A 23,703-nucleotide genomic window follows, 5' to 3' on the forward strand; every position below is an offset into this window, starting at 1 on the left:
TTACCAACTCACTACAGCCTTTCCCTGAGGTCACATGATTCCTCCTCTCAGGATCTTTCTTCAGTTTTGGTCATATTATTCACCTGCATGTCTTAGATCATGAACACAGCTGATTTGTTTGATTTAGTGATTGACCGCTCCTGTAGACACTAATGAAGGCTGAGGAGACTTTTCACCTGTTAGATTGAAAACAAGAGGGCACAGTGAGTACAGACAGTGAATTAAAAAGAACAATAGGGGGTGTGAAAGCACGCCATCACTAGTATGCCTTTAGTTCCTTCTCTCTGTAACGATGGGTAGTTTTTGCTTCTCAGCTTCACTCATATCTCAATTCTCATAATCTACAAGAACAATTCCAATCTGGTTTCGGACCACAACACAGCACGGAGACAACACTAGTAAAAATCACAAATGATCTACTAATGGCAGCAGACTCAGGCCATCTCTCCATTCTGGTTTTACTAGATCTAAGTGCTGCATTTGACACCATTTCTCACAGCATACTTCTCAAAAGATTAGCATCTATTGGCATTAGTCACACATCCCTAGCCTGGTTCACCTCATACATATCGGATCGTACTCAGTTCATTCAACTTCAGTCTCACTCTTCTAGTTCTTCCCCGGTTACTGCAGGAGTTACCCAAGGCTCAGTTCTAGGCCCTCTTTTATTTATCATCTATTTGCTTCCCCTTGGTTACATTTTCCGCAAATACAACATTGATTTTCACTGTTATGCTGATGACACCCAGCTGTACATTTCCTCCAATCCAAATGCATCCCTTCCACCAATCTCCCTCTCTCACTGTCTATCTGAAATTAGATCTTGGCTCTCTTAGAACCTACTTAAACTAAATAGTAATAAAATGGAACTCCTACTCATTGGCACCGCTTCTGTTTTAAAAAATTCTCCCAACTTCTCTATCAATATTGACGACTCCACAGTTCACCCATCCTTACAGGTAAAAAGTCTTGGTGTCATACTAGATGGTACACTTTCATTCCAATCTCACATTAGCCATGTTACTCGAGTCGCATATTACCATCTTCGCAATATCAACAGACTCCGTCCTTTTCTCACGCCTCATGCTGCTGCAATCCTCGTTCATAGTCTCATCACCTCTCGCGTTGACTACTGTAATTCCCTTCTATTTGGTCTCCCAACTAAATCCCTTCATAAACTCCAACTTCTCCAGAACTCTGCAGCATGCATCATTACTGGGACCCCCTCAAGAAATCACATCACTCCTGTTCTTAAAAACCTACACTGGTTGCCAATAGAAACCAGGATCATATACAAGATCCTACTACTTACATTTAAATCTGTACATAGCATGGCTCCACTTTATCTATGTAATTTACTAACTATTGCTACCACTTCCCGATCTCTTAGATCCTCATCTGCACTTCATGTGGTTCAACCTCAAGCTCGCCTTACCACCATGGGGAGCAGAGCTTTCAGCTGCTCTGCTCCACGGCTCTGGAACTCACTTCCCTCTGCCATTAGAAATACGTACTCTTTTCCATTATTCAAGGCACACCTCAAAACCCACTTATTCAAACAAATTTATTCCCTTTAGACCTAGACTTAAGAATTGTTTCAAATTTTTATGTATCTTGTTTGTTCTTATTCCCCTATCTAACCTCTGTTGATTTTTGTTTTTGTCTTTGTAAGGTGACCTTGGGTTTGAGAAAGGCACCCTCAAATAAAATGTATTATTATTATTATTATTATTATATTACATCTTACTTATAAACCATAAAATGTGAGATTCCATAGAAATATGAAATATCAATCTGATGGATCTTTGAATATTTTAACCAGAAGATCAGAACTTTTTATTGCAGGGATTACTTGACACTTCGTATTAACTCCGAGGAAAGAAAGAGAGTCAGGTTTATAATAGTTAAGAAATGTATTTCTACACAATTTAAACAAGACTAACTTTAAACACTCGGTGGACTGATGGTACTAAGGTGGAGTGAGACGTGAGATGATGGGGTATGTGTGGAATGTTGCTATCAGAACCTTAGGATCCGGAGAAGCATTTAGTTCTGAGTGGAAGTGAATGTTTCGCTCTGAACTTTAGTTGGAGATTTATAACACACATGAGACGCCATCTGTCAGTCTACGTACCCAGGGGAAGCCTCTGTTTATATCCAGAATGTCGAGGTCCTCTTGGACCCTCCTTGGAACCGAAGCCGGTAGAAAAGCAACGGTGCCAACCAAACTAGTCTTGGAATGCTTCCAGGTCACGACAGGTTATCATTGGCATCAGCGAGACCCTGAAGGGGTCGTGAGGTTCAGCTTTTATTCTGAAGGAACCGTTGCGGTCAGGTGTAACTTGCAACAGATTTTATCCAGCTTGTAGCGGTTCTTTTAGCTGAAGAGGAAATCCGGATGGCCTGTCCAAGACTTCTCTAGAATGCTTAGAACTAAAGAAAAGGTGGCGTGGAATAGTTTTTATAATTGTCATATTTTGGTTTACTGGTGAATCAGAATTTGACATGCAAAAGAGGGTTTATACAAACACCACAGAAAACCACGCCTCGCGTCAGAAACGACGGTTCTGATTGGATCAGAGAAAAGGAAATGTGTCGAGTGACTTTAGCATTACGTATCATCAGTGTCTAGTGCAAATGTCCATGATTATAATTACTTGTAAAATCACAGGATTATAATATCAAGTAATAACATTGTCATTTCACAGATTGATCGAACATTGGGCTCACATTGTTATTGGCAATAACAAACGTTGTTTGATTATGTATTTATCAAGAGAGTTCTTCGTCTTCATCTTGAGCTGTAACAGAGGTGAAGCAGTTTAGATGAGCAGAGTGCATGAAAGACCTTGGCCACTATCTCATGTAGATTAGGCCTGTGTCAGAGACTGTATGTCTCTGCTCGAGCAGACGAGCAGATCATGACCTTTAGGTCAAAAACAGGACATTCATGACACTACATCTCACAAACTAAAGAATATTTGCATCTGGCCTTGCTTTTACTAAAGACTCTATTGAATGTGGTTATCTGATGCTAGTACCTGCAGTTGAAAGATCCAACGAAGTAAAAATGGATATTTGTGTGTTTGTGTATCTTACCGCTCTGGCAGGGTTGCTGTAGTCTATCTTGAGACTGGCCATGGCTTTAACAATAGCCATGATAGACTGGATGGTATTACTGTACACCACCGCTCGATACTGCTTGCACTCGTCTTCTGAGTATCCGTCTTCATGGATGATCCTGAAAAATTTCACATAGTATGGTAAATGTTAAATGGACTGTATTTGTATAGCGCCTTAGGGAGACTTAACCCCCCCCCCCCCCCCCAAAGTGCTTCACAACACAATCAGTCATTCATCCATTCACACCCTGGTGGTGACGAGCTACAATGTATCCACAGCTGCCCTGGGGCGCACAGACAGAGGCAAGGCTGCAGAGCACAGGCGCCACTGGTCCCTCCAACCACCGCCAGCAAGCAAGGTGGGTTAAGCATATTGCCCAAGGACACAACAGAAGCACTCTCTACCAGGAGCCGGGATCAATCCTACAACCCTCTTGAGCTATTGCTGCCATGCAACAATAATTTCACTGCATAAATGTTAATAAATCTATAAAAAATGTTACAATATGACAGGATGTTGTAATGCTCGGATACACAGTAAAGTGTCAGGCTTGGTAGATTAACATAATCTCAAATGGTTTCTCTCCAAAATTCTACTTCACAAAATGAAAGTAATAACACAGTATTGCATCACCATGCTTTATATAATAAACCCATGATGAGCTGATCTCTATAGTTTGTTTCCAACATGATTAAATAAAGACAAGCAGTCTTGGTTATTGTAATTTATCATTCCTGCAAACTGGACAGTGTTAAGTGATCATAATGTTTTACATTTGCAAGTTAAGTGCACAGTAACCAAAAAAACATATTGAGGGTAGATGAAAGCAGCAGAAGTATTGCTTTTATTACCTCCATGAAGGTTTAATTGCACTAATGCAACAACGGATGTGTCAACCAGAGAAAAACAAAAAACGACATCCATTATTTTCACCTTTTTAGTATTTTCCATTATTCCCGCCTTCAGTTCTGTTGGTAGTCAAATGTGTAGCTGCACAGTCACAAAGAAACTCTGAGGGCTGCAGTTAAAATTGAGATTTTATTATTTTTGTGTCATAAAACTTATATAAAGGGAGAAATAGGGTTCATTGTGTTAGAATATGATAAATATGAGCAGCTAAATATTTTCATATGAACACTAAAATTAAATCCAAGAAGATGTACCTGAAAAAAAATCCTGTGTTTTAAGCTGTTTTATGTATTTGGCTCAGATTCTAGTTGCTGAGGCTAAATATCAAAGGTAAAAGCACGGAGGAGGAAAGTCTGAACAGTTATTTATTTAATAAGACCATCTGTCAGATTCCTCTGAAGAGCTGATCAGAAGCAAAATGAACCACTGCTGCACAGAGAAGGGGTCTGCATTGGACCTCACTGATTTTAGATATGATTTAAAATACATGGGAATGGATCTAAGGCCCTGTCCACACGTAGCCGGGGATCTGCCAAAACGTAGATATTTTTCTACGTTTTGGTCTGTCATCCACACGAAAATGTTTTTTTCACACGAAAACGGATCTTTTTAAAAACTCCGGCCAAAGTGAAGAGCTGTGTTTTCTCCGTTTTGGGTGTCTGCGTGTGGACAGACAAAACCGGAGTTTTAAGGTCCGCAACGTCACTTTCCGCGGCAAAAAAATGCTGACATCACGTGTGCGACATGTGTTTACACTAGCCGACAGCATGGATGCCCTCAGAGCTGCACTCGCTTTATCAATTGTCCAAGCGCTTTTTGCTTGTTTGTTTTAGCAAGCGGAATTACCGCTCCATGCGGAAGACCACAGACGAAGGACGAGGTTAAGAATGGGGGAAGTACTGCCGCCTACAGGTCTGGCATGTCCTTAACAACGTATTTATCCGGGTACGTGTGGACAGTTTTTTTTTTAAATGAGGTGGTGTGGATGCAAGTTTTTGGAGGGGCGGATATTCGTTTTTTTAAAAACCCGGCTACGTGTGGACTAGGCCTTAGTCTCTAGGCGACGCCATAGGGAGCCTAAGTCACGCCCATCTACTTCGGACCATGGGTCCCCAGAAGAACGAAAAAATTTATGCAAGTCAATGGGACTAAAAACGCTATTTTCTAATATCGCTTGTTATGTGCCATGGATTTCACATATGATTTCCATGAATTTTAAAGAAGCTTTTGATACCAAGAACGCACTTATTTTCAAACGGGGTGAAACATTATTTAGGTTTTGTGTGAAAATAATACCAGGACTACAAATGCGCATCACGAAAGTGATGTCATCGAACCAGACACGAAGAAAACTGAGAGAAAATGGCTGTAAGTTTAGCAAACTTCAAATCCTTCCTTCAGGAGGAAAGAACCACAATAAATCTGGCCATGTGGTAAGTAGCAGCTATGCTAGGGGAGAGGAGATTCTGTGGTGATGTTACATATGCGACGTGCCAATGTAGTCATGCTAATTATGAACTTTTACAAGCTGATAAAGCTCAAAGTACATGACTGGTGTGGTCGAAACACCCATCATTAGTTTTCATTTAAATTGCAGTACAACATATGTGTGATCTAGTGTTAGGAACATTACTTTTAAAAAGTAATTAGCTATAGTTACTGATTACTTTGTAAAAAGGTAACTCAGTTACTGAGTTACGAGATTATGAAAGTAACTAATTACCAAGAAAAATAACTACTAAGTTACGTTTTTCATTAAAGAATGCTAGAAAAATGGGTTCCCCTCTAACTTGAACTTACTTAATTTGCTATAAAGTGCTGCAATAGTGAAATATAAATGAGTAATGACTGGAACATAAAAAAATGTATGTCCAAATGTTTTTTATAAACCTGCATAATTTAAATAAATAAGCACTTAACAGGAGGAACTACTAACAGGAAGATTACACTAATCTAGACTATTAAAAGGTCACTGAGTGATATTTAACAAGACCCCAATCACCTAAAATTTTAAATTGCAAATAGAAAAACCTGTAAAGGTTCCCGAGCCTTTAAATTGTCTCTCAGTCTAGTTAAATTACAGAAATAAATGTAATTTTGCACAGTATTTTAATTTTTCCAGCTTCACGTAATTGTGTTTTAGCAGCATTTCTGTTGCTGGTAATCTAGTATTGGTTAAATAAATAAATAAAATCCTTTAAAATGACACTAGAAGAGGCACAAGCCAGATGGAGGACTTATATTTACTAACTTGGGTCAGACCCAACCACAGAAGAGCTGAAGCTGGGTGGTAAACACACACAGGTAGTTCTGATAACACCTGAGCTCCATGACGTCTGAGACTGATGCATCAGTGTTACAGCGGGACTAAAGACATGATCAGAAACAGGTTACAGCTGGATGATCTAGGAAGGTAGAAGACCGTGGCGTCTGAGCGATGAATGGGTGAGCGGACCTTCGGAACATCCCGCTGTCACGCCAAGAAGGGCACGGCTGCAGATTCCCACCTGCAGCAGCGAATCTGTGGGTCTGCAGCCGTAGACTATTTTATTCATCACATCTTCCTTGTTCTTCACGGGCCGTGATGCGCTTGGATGAAAACATCTGCCTCTTTAGCTCCTGATCAGCTGATGACAGCTTCAACACACTGCGCTGCTTAACGCACGCATTTCCTTATCAGTAACAGAAACAACGTTTTGATAAAAGAAGACGTAATTAATTAGTTTGCTTGTTGCTGAAAAAAAAATTGTTTTAGTAACGTGGTCATTTTAAACTGCGGTATTCCCATCACTGCTCTATTGTGTCTACAGCATGCAGTGACAGCGAGAACACTGAGGGTCTCCGACCACCCAGCATCATCGTGTTTGTAAGTGCGTTACCGACTCCTCTCTCTCCCTGGCTGCAGCTGAAGTGTGGTGGTCAGAAAGCCTCACACTGTTGCTCAACGTTCGACAAGCACATAGTAACGCACAACCTTTCATCCCCAGTACGGGGATGGAAGCAGGGCCAGATTAACACTTTGTTGTACCCTGGGCAAAAATATTCAAGGGCCCCATCATCACAACCCAAGGATCACCATAATATGGTCACATGCAAAATATATTACTGTAATATGCAGTAAATATACTCAATACTTGAATGTCTGACATCATGTAACCTGCTCAGGGTAACCTTTGACCCACCTCGTGTGGACTGACCAATGAGGAGAGGGTCTTAACTTGAGGCCCTCTCTTTATTGGTCAGTCTGCAAGAGACTGACTCTCAACTGACATTCAGTCGTAGGCAGCGAAGCGTCTCTGTGCAGCGCAAAAGCCCGGGTGGACAGTTTGTTGAATATAGGGTGATCATATTTCCATTTCCAAAAAAGAGGACAGGGGATCTGTGTCTATGACGTCACACTATGGCAACGCCACACAAACCACGTTGGGACCCATTTTTTTGAAAGAACTAAATTAATATCAGATTCTGCCAATAAAAGGGCTCTAAAACAATTCATATGTAACCATTTAGCATATTTATTGCAAAATCTCATTTTTCTGCTTTAATGCTGCAACAAGGTTTTATTCATAATAAATTATTACCTTTTGTTTTACTACAGCATCGGTAAGCTTCCTGTGCACAGATTATCAAGGATGCTTGTTTCAGCTGTGAGATTAGACGATAGGATCAATGAAAAAATAAGTTGTCACACACTCCATGGAAACTTTCAGAGAATCCACAAATAGTGGCTTTCAAATGGTTTTGTTACTTTTTGCAAGTTTATAAAAGCAGCAGATGAGACAGCATGTCTGATAATTTAGTTTTTCATCTGATAATATTAGAACATGTCAGTAATGTCTGAGGGGCTTTTATAAACACTGTATAACTAACACTCCTGGAGAGGGTATGGATTACACAGAGGCTTCTGGGGAGCCCTGTTATGGGGGTGGTCATTTTGCCTTGGCCCCCAAAATGTCTTGAAACGGCCCTGGGTGTCTGACTGAGTTTTGAAGGTGATCTGAATTGTATCAGATGTATAAATATTACATGTGTATAACTTATTGCTTTATACAGGTAAAAACGTGTAATGGAGATAAATCTACCTACATTTTACTTTTTGTTTTGTTTTCTTGTTTTTATTTAACTATTTCCTGTCCTGTCTGTCTCTCATCTTCCTGCATCTCCTCTAAACTCTCCAGAAAAACTGCTGCCCGGATTCGTACTTTTTCTCCTCATCGGTTACTTTTGAGCAGATCAAAGGGATCTCCTGACTACAAAGCGGAGTGCGCGTTTCGATGCTGCGTCAGTGAGGTGAAATCACCGCAGCACAGGTGATGAGCTCCGCAGTAACAGAGCGCTTCAGGCGCAAATAAGACAGAAAATAGAGAACATGTGCGGACATGAACGATCATGTGTTAATTATAGTTTTTTGGTTGCGCCACTTTGAGAATGGACCGTGCGCTGGAAGCAGCTGCCTGGATCGCTGCGCAACAAAGCAGCGCTGTGCCGCTCTCTGCTCAAAAGAGTCCATAAATGATGTAATATTGGTAGAAAACTTTTTTCCGGTTCCCCTGGATGTGTAGGATATCCAACTCCCCCATAATTCGATCCCGGCTCCTGGATGAAAAGCCGGACATTTTCATCAATACAAGAACCCCCCAGTCCGGACGCCCGGACAGAGAGTGAAAAGTGGACATGTCCGGGGAAAACGGGACGTACGGTCACCCTATCCTCATAAAGCGGGAAATTACAGATACAGTATTTTGCTCGTGCCCTTGCTGCCCTGGGCCCTTTAGAGTTCGTGGGCCCTGGGCAATTGCCCAGTTGCCCATATGGTTAATCCGGCCTTGGATGGAAGGTTGTGTGGGGATGGAAGATAATTCTGTTGCCTAAAAAAGAACGCCGTTAGTAACGCCGTTATACTTAAACGGCGTTACTCCCAACACTGGTGTGATCCAGGGCATAAGGCAAAGCAGATTAGAAAATAGTTATTTTAGCCCCGTTGACCTGCATTCATTTTTCCGTTCTTCCGGGGGCCCGTGAGCCGACCGGAAAGGAAGGAGACTTAGGCTCCCTATTAGATGCCATGTTTCCTTCTACAGGAGCCAGTGAGGACAAAATGCATTTACTGATTTCTAACAAATGGTTACAAAACTTTCACCATTCATAAATGTTGTTTTACACAGTTACCTCTTCGTTTGCTGCCAGTGAAGAAAGACAGTCAGACGTTTTTGTCATTTTGCTGGAAGATGCGCTCCCAGGGATTTTTGACCCTAATGGCCATCCGTTGGTAACCTCTGCTCCGCTGCGCTCCGCTCCGACACGAACGCCGGAGCAAAATCGGTCCCGTTGTAGTCAATCAGAGCAATTCCACTACTGCGGCCGTGCTCCGGCAGTGCGGCGCCGTGCGCCGCCCTCTGTTCCGGCGTCCAGCAAAAATAGAATCGATCCTATTTTCGCCGGACGCCGGAGCACCTCCGCAGTAAATGGACAGAAATCACAACGGCCCAACAGGAAAAGGAGCAAGCAGAATTTCCGTTTTTCACAATAAATCGATAAACAAAAGGCGTTTTTTGTTTCATATGCACAGGTTTAACAACTTTTAACAACTAACAATGGCGGCTGAAGTTTAAATGCACAAAAGTAAGCCATAAATACAGTTTCTACGATCAAGGTAGTCACACTTTGTTGATCCAAACACTGCTGATCTCTCAATACAAATGATGGGCAGATTAAACAGCTCATGCCGATGCTTCTCCCACACAACGGGTGTTTGGATCTAACTTCCGCGTTTATTGCTCGGACTGTATCGCAAGATCTCGAAAATCCCGCGCATGCTTGTTTGCCCCCCTCAGGTCTCCGCACCGGAGCGGAGCCGTTGTAGAGCTGGTACCAGTAAAAATTGAGTTCGGAAGCGAGCGGCTGCGGAAGGCGGGGGCGGACCGGAGCGGAGAGGAGCGGAGCGGAGGTACTGGAATTTGGGGGTTACTGAAACACAAAAATACTGCTTGCTTGCCATGTTAAGTATCTACTGCCCCCTTTCGCTAGGGAAAATACACACTGTCACTTTAAGATTTGCAGCCTTTTTTCCCCAGTTTTACTCAAGTTGAATATAATCACAGAATTTGCTCTCCTGCAATAGTGATGCTGCTGCACGCCTGCTTCATGCTGGAGAAGCAAAAGCGTTCTATTGCTGCTCTTGAACTTAATTGTGCTGAAATGAATCAAAATAGTTAAACTAACTGAATTCTTTTTCAGCTGACTACATGTTAGCTGCGCTAACGATACTGTCGGTATTTGCTGCATATAATGTGAACAATGAGATGTTTCCAAAAGTGGTCTTAGACTGCTCAAGCAAACAAAGATAGAGTTCATCTTTGATTCCAGTATCTAAACCAGCTTTGACACAGAAACAGTTATCTTAAGAGGTAGTTCTACATCAGCACCTACACCAAAAGACCCTGACATGTATTTAAAGGCAAAAAAGTCCTAATAAAAGGTCCAATCCATCGTTTAATATATGATCTCACGTTTTCTTCATTTCTACTTGGTTTGTGAAGATGCAGCCGCCTCTGTATCACATTTCTCAGAAATGAAGACATCCTGTGCAGAATGGTGTGCAGCAGGGTGCTTGACACACAGTTTGAACTGCTTCCACTCTGCAGCATTCAGCTGATGCAGTGCTTCGTGCTTTTTTCCTGCTTTTGCAATAATAATTCTGTGGATGTAAGAGCGAGGAAACCAAGTGTCTTTGCATCAGGCAGCAGCGGGAAAGAGAAGGGAAAGCAAACCAAGCCAGTTTTCTGTTTATAGTGAAATCAAGCTGACTGATGCATTAAACAGTGATGTAAATGTTAATAATGACCGGTGGGAAATTGGAAAACCGTTGCCTTTGTGTGCAGCTGCTTTACAAACATGGATTTTTTGACATCCTGCAGGATATTTGTTGTGTAACAGAGTGGAGTCATGAGCGCCTCACAGGGTGATTTATCTGTGTGCTTGGATGTTTCATTAAATTATTTCTAAAACAATGGACTGTTCTCACTTCCAGCTCATGAAAAATGGATTTAATGCCTAGTTAGCCCTGAGGAATTTGAATAATTGAACTATTTAGTGTCCTCAGTTGGTGCAGGTCCATTTCTATGTGTACCTCTGCAATCAGACATTCCCTACACGCAAAGGAAATACGTGATTGTGTCACTTCTAGAAACCTAAGTGCAAGAATTTAGATTCATTGCATTTAACAGTGGCATGGTTATCATTGTGAACCTGATTTAATGTGTGATAGTTGGTAACTGGGTGTGCTATCCAACCACGGAGGACAAAACCAGTGCAGGACCGGGAACAAACATGTATGCTTTTAATTTATTATTATTTTTTTGTATTTCCTTTACACAGAACAGATCAAAGTAAACGGAATAAAGATTGATTTTATAACTTACTTCATTTGCTTTACAATAGTGCTCTTCCCAGACTCCCCAGCACCTGTTGAGATGTAAAAACATTTGAGTTATGCAAGAACTAAAACAGGGTTTCAGCGTGTGTGTGTGTGTGTGTGTGTGTGTGTGTGTGTGTGTGTGTGTGTGTGTGTGTGTGTGTGTGTGTGTGGTTTAATTAGTGTAAAGTTCAACTTTAGCACTGAGAACTTGCGTGACCCAGTGGTGACCTGCCTTCAAAATCAACTCAGTCTTTTGGGTTTTTCAGTTTTTGTTTCTGAGGGGACACATTGTACTGATATGGATGTAAGGCCACGCCTGCCACCTGTCCAATAGATCTCATTGCAATATATACTGAGTGCTGGTCAGCAGTGACCAATAGCATTAGACTACCACTTACGTACAGACGTTAATCACAGAACATGCTCGAGCGTTTATGGACATAGCTCAGTTGATGTAGGTTGGCGACCTTACTCATGGACGACTAAGTTATGAAAACACAACACAGCATGAGCACTGTAATTGTAAAACAATGTGCTTTAGCTCTGTTGGCATTGGCTAGAGAAACACGTTCATGAACGAGAGGCGTTGCTTTAAACCTTAAATACAAAAATGAAAGTAGATCATGATGTGATACGCTTGTCAGCCACAAGATAGTGGCGTCAGATGAAAGAAAACATAAATACTGTAGCTACTTTAATCCATGGCACATGTCAAACAGGATCAGGGCTTGGGAGAAATTATGACACGTCTCTAAATAAAGTAAAATTTTATATTGCACAGAGGAGCCAACCCATAGAAGCACTGATTTGATCTCATTTCAAACAACAAGCACTGGAGGAAACCCTGTCAAGATCGTCAACACTCATTTTTATTAATGCTATTGAAACATGTAAACCAAAAAGCATTATAACCACTGCTACCTTTCTAATTTTAAACTCAGTGACTTATGCTGTAACTTCACCTTGCCCTGCCTGCTCCTCCTTGCTGCCCGCCGGCTGTGATCACAAGCGACAACATAGTAGAAATAAATAAATTAAAAAAACTTGGGATCTTGTAGGCGTGGCGGTGGGATTTCAGCCGTGGCGGATCGCCACGGCTACGCCTATGTAAGGGGAACCCTGATTTTAAATGGGGGGAAAAAATCATGATAGTTTATTTTTGCAACCCATATTGGTCTAAATGACGGACAACAAAAATGTCTAGCGCGACCTCTGACCCAGCCATACACTACTATCCATTTTAAATCACCTGACCAACAATCATTAGCCAGCTGACGCAGCAAACAACAGGTGCAAACGTCAACCAGATATTTCTTATAAATTCATCACATTAGCTCACCTGTTTTATTAGTTATAGTTTTTTTTATTATTACAGATGAATGAATTATGATGTACCAACATTCTAATCTCAAATACAATCCAGACAAATCTTTGTATGCCATTCTTCAAAGGTCACAAAACAAAAGAAATATTAATATTGGTTTTGCATCTGATTTACAGGATAATACAAATTTCGTGTGAGGAGAAAATGTAGCCAATGGAAAGCGAAATATCAGCCTCTCGGCAGACACACATACACACATGAAGGTCACTTTCCTAGCACAAAAATAAAACTCCTCGATTAATATTTCAAGTCTACAAGGAGGTGAACTCTCGTGAGCAACAGAGAAAAGAGGAGTCTTCTGATTTTTTGATTTAAGGTGTTTTATTAGGATTGGCTGCTTTTATTGTGGAATCTGGGGATGGGGTGGGGGTGTCAAATTACTTCACATCTCCAGCAGATCAACTTGGTGTTGCAACACAAGGGAGTAAACAATGTAATTTAAGCTTTATTGTTATAATTCATCTACAGACTGAAATCCAATTAGAATTTTATTTTCTTTTATTTTTTTGTCTTTTCCTGAGGCGGTCACAGATATTTAATTTAAAACTGAGATTTTTAGAAACAGGCAAAACAAAAACATTTGTCATGGCATTTTAGGGATCCTGAAACCTCTCTGTGACCCAGAAGTCATCCATCTGCAAATGGCTTACAGTTCTGCTTTATCAGGAGATGATAATGGACTTTAAAACATCTTAACAAGCAAAGAGTGTCATAAGGTGGAAAAATAAATAGTGATGACAGAGAGGGTCTAAACGGAGTGTGCTAAAAATTAAAACGTCTGCTTAGTGTCACTGCAGGTAATTTAGCAACATCTTCTACTTCTCTTGAAACATATTTCTCCAGATTAATTTTGTTATTTTTTAATCAAATTATGTGGAGAGGGTTAGAAAACACGTTTTCTGTTAAACTAAGTCCTTAACAAGCAACAAAAAAAAAAAAGAAAGAAAATTGTGCTTAACGTCATGTCAAAAAAGCTCCTGGGTGGCAAGGCTCCAAGGGGTGGATGAGATCCACCCGGATTTCCTTAAGCCTCTAGATGTGGTGGTCCCCTTATTTAAAAAGGGGCATTGCAGGATGTGTTTCAACTACAGGGGGATCACACTCCTGAGCCCCCATGGTGAGGTCTATTCAGGCGTTCAGGAGGGGAGGGCGGATTGTCGAACCTCGGATTCAGGAGCAATGTGGTTTTCGTCCTGGCCATGGAACACTGGACCAGCTCTATACCATTAGGAGGATCCTAGACGGTGTGTGAGAGTTCACCCAACCAATCTACATGTGTTTTGTCGATTGGAGACGGCGTTTTACTGCGTCTCTTGGGAGGCCCTTTGTGGGGTACTTCAGGTGTATGGGGTACCACGCCCAGTGTTGCCAACTGTTTTTGACTGAAAGTAGCTGAAGTTCCCCCAAAAGTCGCTAGATGTCGCCAGATGATGTCACGTGCTAATTTGCATACAACGCAATGACGTCACCGGTCTCGTAGAGTAAATCAAACAAAACCTGCGTGATTTGATTAAAAAAAAGTATTTGATTTATTTTTTAATATTTTATTAAAATAAAAATAAATACAAAACAGCATCCTTTAAAATATCAAGTAAAGATGGCACAAAAAATGGAAGGAATATTTCTATTTTGTCTGAAGAGAATGGAACTTGTAAACACAAAAATATTAAATTGATAGGAATGTATGTATGATTGAATTAAAATGAATTTTCTGTTGTAGTTTTCAAGTGCCTTGAGATGTATTCTTCTGTTGTGATTCAGTGCTATATATTGACCTAAAAGATAATATATGTATATATATATATATATATATATATATATATATATATATATATATATATATATATATATATATATATATATATATATGTATGTATATATAGATAGATAGATAGATAGATAGATAGATAGATAGATAGATAGATAGATAGATAGATAGATATAGTTTTAGTTTGGTTTTGTTGTTTTTAGTACTTTTATGTAAAAAGAAGCAGGCCGTATTTAGTATTCAGAAACATTACATGCAAACTGCCAATGACCTGAGGTGTTTGTCTTACAATATTATTCTGTTTTTTATAAAAGTTTTAAATGTGCTACATTATTGAAGTCATCATAGAGTTCCAATGTTCCTTGAATGCACCACAAGTGGTGCGAGAAGCCATGGGTGAGTGCGACGCTGCCTGCCAGTGCCAGCCGAGCTCAGCTGCCGAAAGGCGGCAGGATGGCGGAAGGAGCGGTCGCCCTTTATGTAGCTGCGGTGGCTATCTCAAATAATGGACTTGTGAAAACCCACAAAAGGTTTGATTTGTCAATGGGGGTAGCGTGATCATGATGCATACACATGCGCAGATCATTTTCTTTCTGACCCTCTGGAAGGAAGGACGGTCCTGTCGCTTCAGATGCATCCAGATGCATCGCTAATCTGCAGGTAAAGTCGGCTACAAAGTTGTAGTCAAAGTAGCTGAGGGGGGTCAGAAATGTCGCCAGATTTGTCGCTAGGCGCTTTTTTGAAAAAAAAAAAGTTGTTAAGGGGGTCTGAAAAGTCGTTAGAAATGGTGACAAAATCGCTAAGTTGGCAACACTGACCACGCCCTCTGATACTGGCTGTTAGAGCCCTGTATGACTGGTGTCAGAGCTTGGTCTGCATTAGTACACTTAGGTTGCTGCCACTGTGACCCGACTCCAGATAAGTGGAGGAAAATGGATGGATGGTAAACTCAAAATAGCAAAAATAGCTAAAACTAATAAACTCTCATTGGTCTTCCTTCATTTCCATGTTCAACCAATTAAACGTAAGCACCAGTTTAATTTATTTATTTTATTTTGTATGGCGGAATGGGGGTTGACGACAAATTAGATTTTTATTTAAAACAAGTGAAGTAAGAAAAACTTACGCTAAAATTACATTTAGCAAATTGTGAAAGAACATTATCAAGTTAGTTGTGTTATCTATTTTACTAGTGTTACGTTGCATAGTAATAAAACATTTTAGTAAGTACTGAAGAAACCAATAAACATCCTAGACAGCTTAAACCCTAACCCAACCCATCATAAAGGATGAAAGTATGAAACAATTAAATGAAAACAAATACATTAAATAGAATAAAAAATGTGTGTGTGGTTGTGCGTTTTAAGCAGAAAAATATAGATTAATTGAGTAAAACAGTCGGAGCTATACATCGAATCATATGTGAGAACTCTAAACTTAATACAACAAAGAGCAAAGCAACTTAATAAATATAAGAAAACATAAAAAAACCCTGATATTTCTCATCTTCTGAACTGAAATTTGTTAAGTTAAAGACTGTGTTGGCTGCTGATTTATTCTTATAGTACGAAACGAGAAGAAAGAGAGAAGAACAAAGCAAGCTCATCTTTAATTCAGGAAAAACACTCAGGAGTCTAAATAAACGAGACAGAACGTAAAACTGAAGATCGAGCGGACGACACTGAAGAGGGTATTAACAGTTTTATGACTCAGTAACATAACCGGTTCTGTATTTGATTATAAAACTTACTCACATCAAGCTTAAATGTTTACAAAGTGTTTTAATTAAGTTCTAAAAACATTAAAACCATTTAAATCTTAAAAAAGAAAATTACACACGAAGTTAGATTCTATAAAACTTTAATAAAAATTATTGTTGCTACAGCTGAATCAGAATCTCTTCCTGCCAACGAGAAGAAAACGCCTCCATTTTCTGCTTTATTAATTCCATCTATTCATAGCTGTTCCCAAGATGGATTTCTGAGAGTGCCAAAAGGAAGACGAGTGGTAACATGATTTGTAGTATAGGAGGATCAAAACTGGCCTGGCTGGAAAAAGGCAAAGTCTCTCCAATACATTCACTTCCATCATTGACTCACTCTGGAATTAACCATCAACTATTATTGACGAGCCTCTAATCAGTCAACCTATTTAATTTCCCAATTTTAGAAAGAAAATGTATATTAGAGATACAATCAGTCAAACATCTAATATGGGAACATTCTGCCTTTTGTCACTTCTGGAGGTCTAGGGTCTCTTGGGCTTTTCTGATGTGGCGTTATGGATATGGCCGACATATCCAATATTCCATTAAATCAGATCAGAATAGTGTGAGGTCATAGGGGTTGGGGCGATACGATGATAATATTTTATGAGGGATTATGTTCACAGCTTGCCAAAGTAGACATCATAGTGTTTATTCTGCTCTTTGCAAAATTGCATATATTGATTAAAATCTGTTATCCGGCCTAAATAATGTATTTTTGAAGTGTTAAGAGGAAATAATTTGATTGCACTGAACAGTAACTTGCAATGCAAAACTATGGGAATCTATTACAAGTGTGTGTAAATATTCATAATCAAACTGTCACTAGTAGGGTCACTATCATTATGACATTTTTGTCATGTTGCTAACTTCTACTGAGAGTTTGAAGGCTGGGTGATCTATTCAGATATTTTAAGTATTCTCAGAAAAATTCCAACAGTTTTTTGGTGCAAAGGTAAGTTTTCGTGGCAGAACACTGCATTGTAACCAGAATCCATGTTACACTCTTTACAGGTCACGTTTCAAAATGTTATATCTGATTGTGATAAAGGTTTGGAGATTTATAAAACACTGCACAGAGCAATCTATGAATAGCAAATTGTTCTTACGCCTCATACTTGAGATTGTTGGTTTCAGAAATGGATTGGCTATTTGATTTTGCAAACAAAAATGTATTTCAATTGGTTCAAGCTACATGTGAGATTAGGGGGCAGCACTTTGATCAGCCAATAGTTAAAGATTTTACCTCTGCAGAGTGGGGTGAGGGTGTAACCCTTCACGTGTTGGATCAGATAAGGTGTCAATCAAATGTCTGAAGCCAATATGATAATACTAGCAGTGGTTTTGATGAGAAAATGCATCTGAAGAAAACTTTTAATGTTTTCAGCTGTATATTTAGTTGGATTGTGATAGTAAGACCTGTTGTCGAGTTTAACGTCCAGAAAGGGTCATTTTTCATCTTCAATTTGACCTCTTCAGTATCCGGTCATCTACAGACATAATTCAGCCTCTGTGTGCCCTCTAATATTCCAAGCTGCAAGAAAGGTTCTACAGTGTTGTTGACATTGAAATTGTTAACACAGTGTTTCCTGCATCAAGGTCTTTCTGCCAAGCCTGTCTGCTTATCTAGACTGTCCTGCAAAGAATAAAGGAGCAAACCCTTATAAGAATGATCTTTTATAATAATTAATACTGAATGATGAAATTAAATATGTAAATAATCATACAAGTATGAGCAAGCGGTTAAATGAAATGTTTGATTAATCTGTGCCTAAATTAATAAGGTTGAAATGAATGCGTCCTTGCAATGATCTGTCTATTTTATAATCAGTCTACTTGACAAGCTCACACACTCCTTACACAAGGGTACAGTAAATGTCATGACACATAGAGATTTTCTTATCCACAAAATCAGAGCATCTTTTATCTGTAGGAGTGTTTCTGAGGTTTGTTTGGTAAAACCTCCTTAACATGGCACATTGTGATTTGCCAGAAAATCATAACATAGGAATTAATAAAACTTAGATCACTTCCCGGGTTATTCAGTTCAGATGAGTGGAGTTGAGTAAGTTTGTTTCCAGCTGACACTCCGGAGTGGCCAATCCAGAACCAGCCTCTTTAGAAACATCTCTCAGACATACAGTCAAAACCTGTTTGCCCGCTGCAAAGTGGACACAGCTTCGACTCCTTAAAAGTCTGTCTTTGACGCAACAACCTTCCTGCCTGTTGTGACCTGGAGACAACCCGAGACTGGACTGGTCGTTCTGCGGTTTTTCTACGAACTTTGGTGCCTTGACGTCCACCAGATTTCCTGGCATTCCGGATCACACCGGGGGGTCTCCGATCAGGGTACGTAGACACGACAAGATTGCGTCTGATGTTGTTTTACTAATAATCAACTCTCTAGTTCATAGCAGACCAAATTCTTTTACACCCAGAACTCACAATTTCTTCCAGATACAAAGGTTCTGATAAACATCACATTCCATCACCACACATCACATTCCATCCACACATATTCATCCATACATATCGTTATTCATAACTTGTCATGTAATATAATTAGTCTAGAAAATAAAGTTTGTTTTAATTATATGTTGACTCTGTCTGAATTAATACGAAGTGTGTTTATGGTCACCGACTAAGCAAAGAATCCTAAATTCTTCTGGTTAAACATTCAAAGATCAATCAGGTTGATATTCTATATTTATATAGAATAATCATATCTTATTGGTCATAACTTAACACCCCAATCTCTTGACCCTACATGAGTCACTATTTGATTGGACGACATTAGTCAGACCTTTGTGCACGTAAAAAGATGTTTGGGATGGTTCTATTCTGCCAATGATATGAGGCTTTGAATAGAGAGTTAGGCTTTTTTTTTTTAAATTCCTAGTGGTTTGGTTAAAGAGTTTACTGTGTCTACAGTAGGGCTGAGCGATATGGCCTAAAATCAGTAACACGATATATTGAGGATTTCACCTCGATAACAATAAATGAACGATAACTATGATTTGAATACAGAAGTTTTCAGCGTTAGCCTATAAAACCATTAACATGCACAAGTGCGCGCGCACACACACACACACACACAGCTGTAGCTTTAATGAGCTATTAGATATTTGTGTCTTCTTAATCAGCACATCTCTTCGGTTAACAGCCACACAAAAGAGAGCAAATGAAGTGAAAAACAGTAAGGGAACAGAACTGGTCCAAAACTAAAAACATGCTTTGTGATTGCGCTGGCCAGTGTACCAAGTCATCTAGAGCATCGGTTGAAATTTCCTGTGGATATGAATTTTTTATATCGCTTACACAGTAAAGGAAGCAACTGCTCTTAGCTTCAATATGTGATGTACCGCCTCTTTTAACCCCTTCCAACAGCAAAACACACAACAGCACAGGACACTTTATGAGACAAAATATTTTTATAAAAACATGTTACACAAAAAGCATAACAGGATAGGTACCGATGGCTGATAAAGTTATTTTATTGATTTTTACGTAGAAAATAAAAAGGACAACAATAAAAAATAGATTCAACCAGAAGATCCAGAAGAATATTTGTTAAAAAGAGAAGCTGAAGTTGGAATATTGTGATACAGGTATATCATTCCATAAAGCTGCAAATATGGGGTATTCAATAGTTTGCATGGCTGTATTAATGAGTTTGCATGGCTGTATTCAAATGAGCACACTCACAAAAGACACACACACAACAAAAAGACACATTGCAGCAGAAGTGAGAGTGCAGCATCAGCAACGATTTGAAGCCAAATTGCTTTGTGTTTCTGCTGGCAGTTTGGAAAGTCAGCAGCTTTCTTTTGATGTAAGTTTTGGCATGCTCCTAAAGAAGCAATGCAGGTCTAAAATGCACCCGTGTTATGTTTTCAGAGTTCATGACTGAATGTTAGCATGTTCAATATGGTAAATGTTGTTTAACAATAACAACCGTGGGATTTTTGCTTTTATTCAAAAACAATTTTTTGGGGTGGGGGGGGGGAGCTTTTTGTTTCAAATATAATACTTAGAAGATGCAAAACACAATAAATCTAAAGTGAAAAAACAACTCAGACAAGGATTTTATTTGTGACACACACACACACACACACACACACACACACACACACACACACACACACACACACACACACACACACACACTCGCTCCCAAATGCTCTCTGCTCCTTCACCACTATGTTTAGGAAGGCTATAATTACAAACACTGTGTTTCTCTCCACGTGTCATAGCTCAATAACCTGGTATTATTTCCTCCATTTCAGCACCGCCTTAACCCTTCACCTCATCATCCACCAGCGTCATAGGCCACCTACTGTCTAAACAACTACCATGACTCACCAACCCGGCTGTAGCACCACTCCTCTTCCCTTCTCACCCTAACTCACTGCTAACGAATGTTAGTGTCACGACTGTCCACACAGGATAGCCTCTAGGGGGTATTGATGACACTGGATTATTACAGTAGAACGAGAAGAAAGGATTTTTTATGAAGAAAATGTCAATCCAACTGAAATCGCAATCTCTGCCAGGAAAATGATGGGAATTCAATGTTTTCTTGAAATCGTTCAGCCTTAGTAAAATAAAGATGTTTAAATAAAATCTCGAACTGAAATAAGTTTTGTGTTCTTTATTGAAAGTGCCAGGGCTGCACTTAAAATATAGTTTCATTTATTTAAAAAAATATTTTTTTTTTCTGTAATCATCCATATTGATGAATATGATTTTTTTATATCAGTACCAGCCTAGTACTAGTACTGATGTAATTCAGCAAACACATGCAGACATGGTGTTTTGTGTGACTAAATAAAGGATGTGCAGTTTTGCTTCTTATTACACAGAATTAAGAACGAACAGAGACGGACCAAATCTAAAGATTCACTTGAACTAGAACCTATATTTTTAACAAACCCCTCCTGCCTATTATCATTTTTTTATTTAATGGTTGCTTTTATGGTCCTCGGGGATTCCTGACCTCCTGACCTGCTGTTTTGTCAGTCTTAAGACCAACAGTCTGTTATTACAACACACAGCAATAACAGGCACAGGATTAACTTTGTCTGGATTTGTTACACAATCTCCTAAAGCACACAGAGCAGAAGTCCACCCTAGATAGGCAGAGTCCAAACAGATAAAGGCAGCTTTTGATTTTCCTCTATCTCATTTATTTAAATGTTGATCTACAATAATTTAATCAACCTCCTACTGCATTCACCTGAAATTGTAACATTTCAAAACCATTTTTAAAAATCCCACTGGGAAACACAAATAATGTTGTTTTTTTTAATAAATAGGAAGACTACTTCTAAATTAGTCACTTAAAAAACACAGCCATCTTATTTGCGGAGACAACTCTATCCAATGCATCATTTGTACAAGTAATGCAGTTACAGCCAACCTGGGTAGCTTGACAGAATGCAATATCCATCATTTTTATGGATTAATATTTTAAAGCAAAACAAACCTCATAAGAAATAAGATAATTATAATGAAAGCAAACTAGACCCACTGGCCCTAAATTCAAAGTTAACAGTGGTTAAAAAATTCCACTGAAATGAAATGTCATCCTTTCTTGTCCATTTATGTTACAGATAGGACCTCAAATCAGAATGTACAAATGTGTATATAAAACACCGTGAAGTTGGCAACACTGCTTGACACAAAAGATTAGAATACACTAAATAAAAAATGCTAGGCCTACTGCTGATGCAGCATCTTAAACAGAAATGTCTTACTTATTAATCACAAAATAAGCATAGGCATGATTACAAATAAATTCTGTTGTCAGTCAGTTTGAAACTCAACAATCTTTAATTTTTTTGTATTTTCTATTGGTTCGTGAAAGCACACTTGCCATGAAGCAATTTTCCTGTTTTTTCTTCTAAAATTTAAATTTAAATTTAAATAAATATATAAAAAGCCTTAAGATTTTTATTAAAAATTAGTTCCAACTAAACAGTTATTAAATGTCACATTTAATGAAAACAAACCTTTAAATAAGAAATAATTATCTGATCTCTTCAAATTTCACACACCAGTACCAGAAAGCATTCCAAATTGACAAAAAAATAAAAAATATGTATATCATGCTAAATATCAATATAAACCAATATGAAAATGAATATTATAAAAGGATTTTTTTCTATATCACTCAGCTCTACCTGAATCAGTGCATCTCTTATGCCACTTACACACTAGCAGCGGCTCCACTCCCCTAAACTCCACTACACCCGCCCCAGCCTGGCCACGTTCGTTCCACACTGCCTTAGTAATGTGGACGTGATTGAGCACATGGTCGGCCTGTGGTGTCATGAGTGCATCTCTGAGCACATGGGCTGGGAAAAAGAGCGTAGAGAAGTCTGCGGTGTCTCCATTAATAAACAAAAACAGCCTAAGTAGTCTTGCTTTTGGAGACTGATTTTCATCCTTCTTCGCTGTGTCTGGGAGCACTGTGTGTGTGTGTGTGTGTGTGTGTGCATGCACACACTCCTCACAGCAGTGAAAAAAATGGCTTCAGTCAGAGGCTGATTAACTCCACAGCATCCAAAATGATAATGAATTCAGCAAGTGGGAAGCCCCCCCCCCCCCCCCCCCGGGCTGATTCCATCTGCCGATCGAAGGCTCCCCCTAATGGTACGTGTGATTTTGAGCCGGCCAATCAGTCAGCAGTGGGCGGGTTGAACTAGCTCCAGGCAGACCGCGTCAGAAAGAGGGCTGAAAATCGTCCGGTTTTGCACGGCTAAATCCCAGAATACCTCAGTGAGAACACTCTAAACTCAGTCCAGGCGGAGTGAAGCCAATGCTAGTGTGTCAACCACTAGTCAACCAATCAAATCAGGCTACTATATTACAATTTTTGTAATGTAGCAATAAAAACTTTAATCTGACAAATGTATAATTTTTACCATATTTTCTGCTTTTTAAAAGTGGTGACAATACATCAAACACCCAGCAAAACATTACAGTTCCCAAATATATATATAGTTCCTTCAGAACTGATTTGGGGGGTGTTTCCAACTGCAGCTCATTTCCTGGTGTGTGATTTTTAAAGTCTAGAAACCTCCCTGCACCACTTTTCCATTTATAACGACTAATCACCAAAAAGTAAAGGACAGGTTAAATGGGATTTGGAATATTCAACAGATTAACTAGCTTAGTGTGTTTTGGTGGTCAAGAATCCAAGTGTCTGAGAGTTAATTCAGTTAAAGCCACTCATTTATAGAGATATAGATATTTTCCCTAGCCAAACACTTAAAGGTCTAATAAATTGCCTTCTGTCTGCAGGCAGTTATTAAGAAGCCTTTATTTCATCAGCC

The 23,703-nt window shown here is 39.4% G+C and overlaps 1 protein-coding gene across 2 annotated transcripts in view; it reads right to left on the reverse strand.

Annotated features, from left to right (window-relative positions):
• gnai2b (guanine nucleotide binding protein (G protein), alpha inhibiting activity polypeptide 2b) overlaps window positions 1–23,703 on the reverse strand; it is a 78,972-nt gene that overhangs the window by 25,140 nt on the left and 30,129 nt on the right. For both annotated transcript variants that reach the window (XM_054730552.2, XM_015958919.3), the window contains exons 2-3: window positions 11,454–11,496; window positions 3,100–3,241 (exon numbers count right to left, since the gene is read on the reverse strand). In XM_054730552.2, coding sequence (XP_054586527.1) covers window positions 3,100–3,241; window positions 11,454–11,496 — 185 coding nt within the window. The remainder of the gene's footprint in view (window positions 1–3,099; window positions 3,242–11,453; window positions 11,497–23,703) is intronic.

This window comes from Nothobranchius furzeri, chromosome 3, assembly GCF_043380555.1.
Source record: "Nothobranchius furzeri strain GRZ-AD chromosome 3, NfurGRZ-RIMD1, whole genome shotgun sequence".
Taxonomy (NCBI): domain Eukaryota; kingdom Metazoa; phylum Chordata; class Actinopteri; order Cyprinodontiformes; family Nothobranchiidae; genus Nothobranchius; species Nothobranchius furzeri.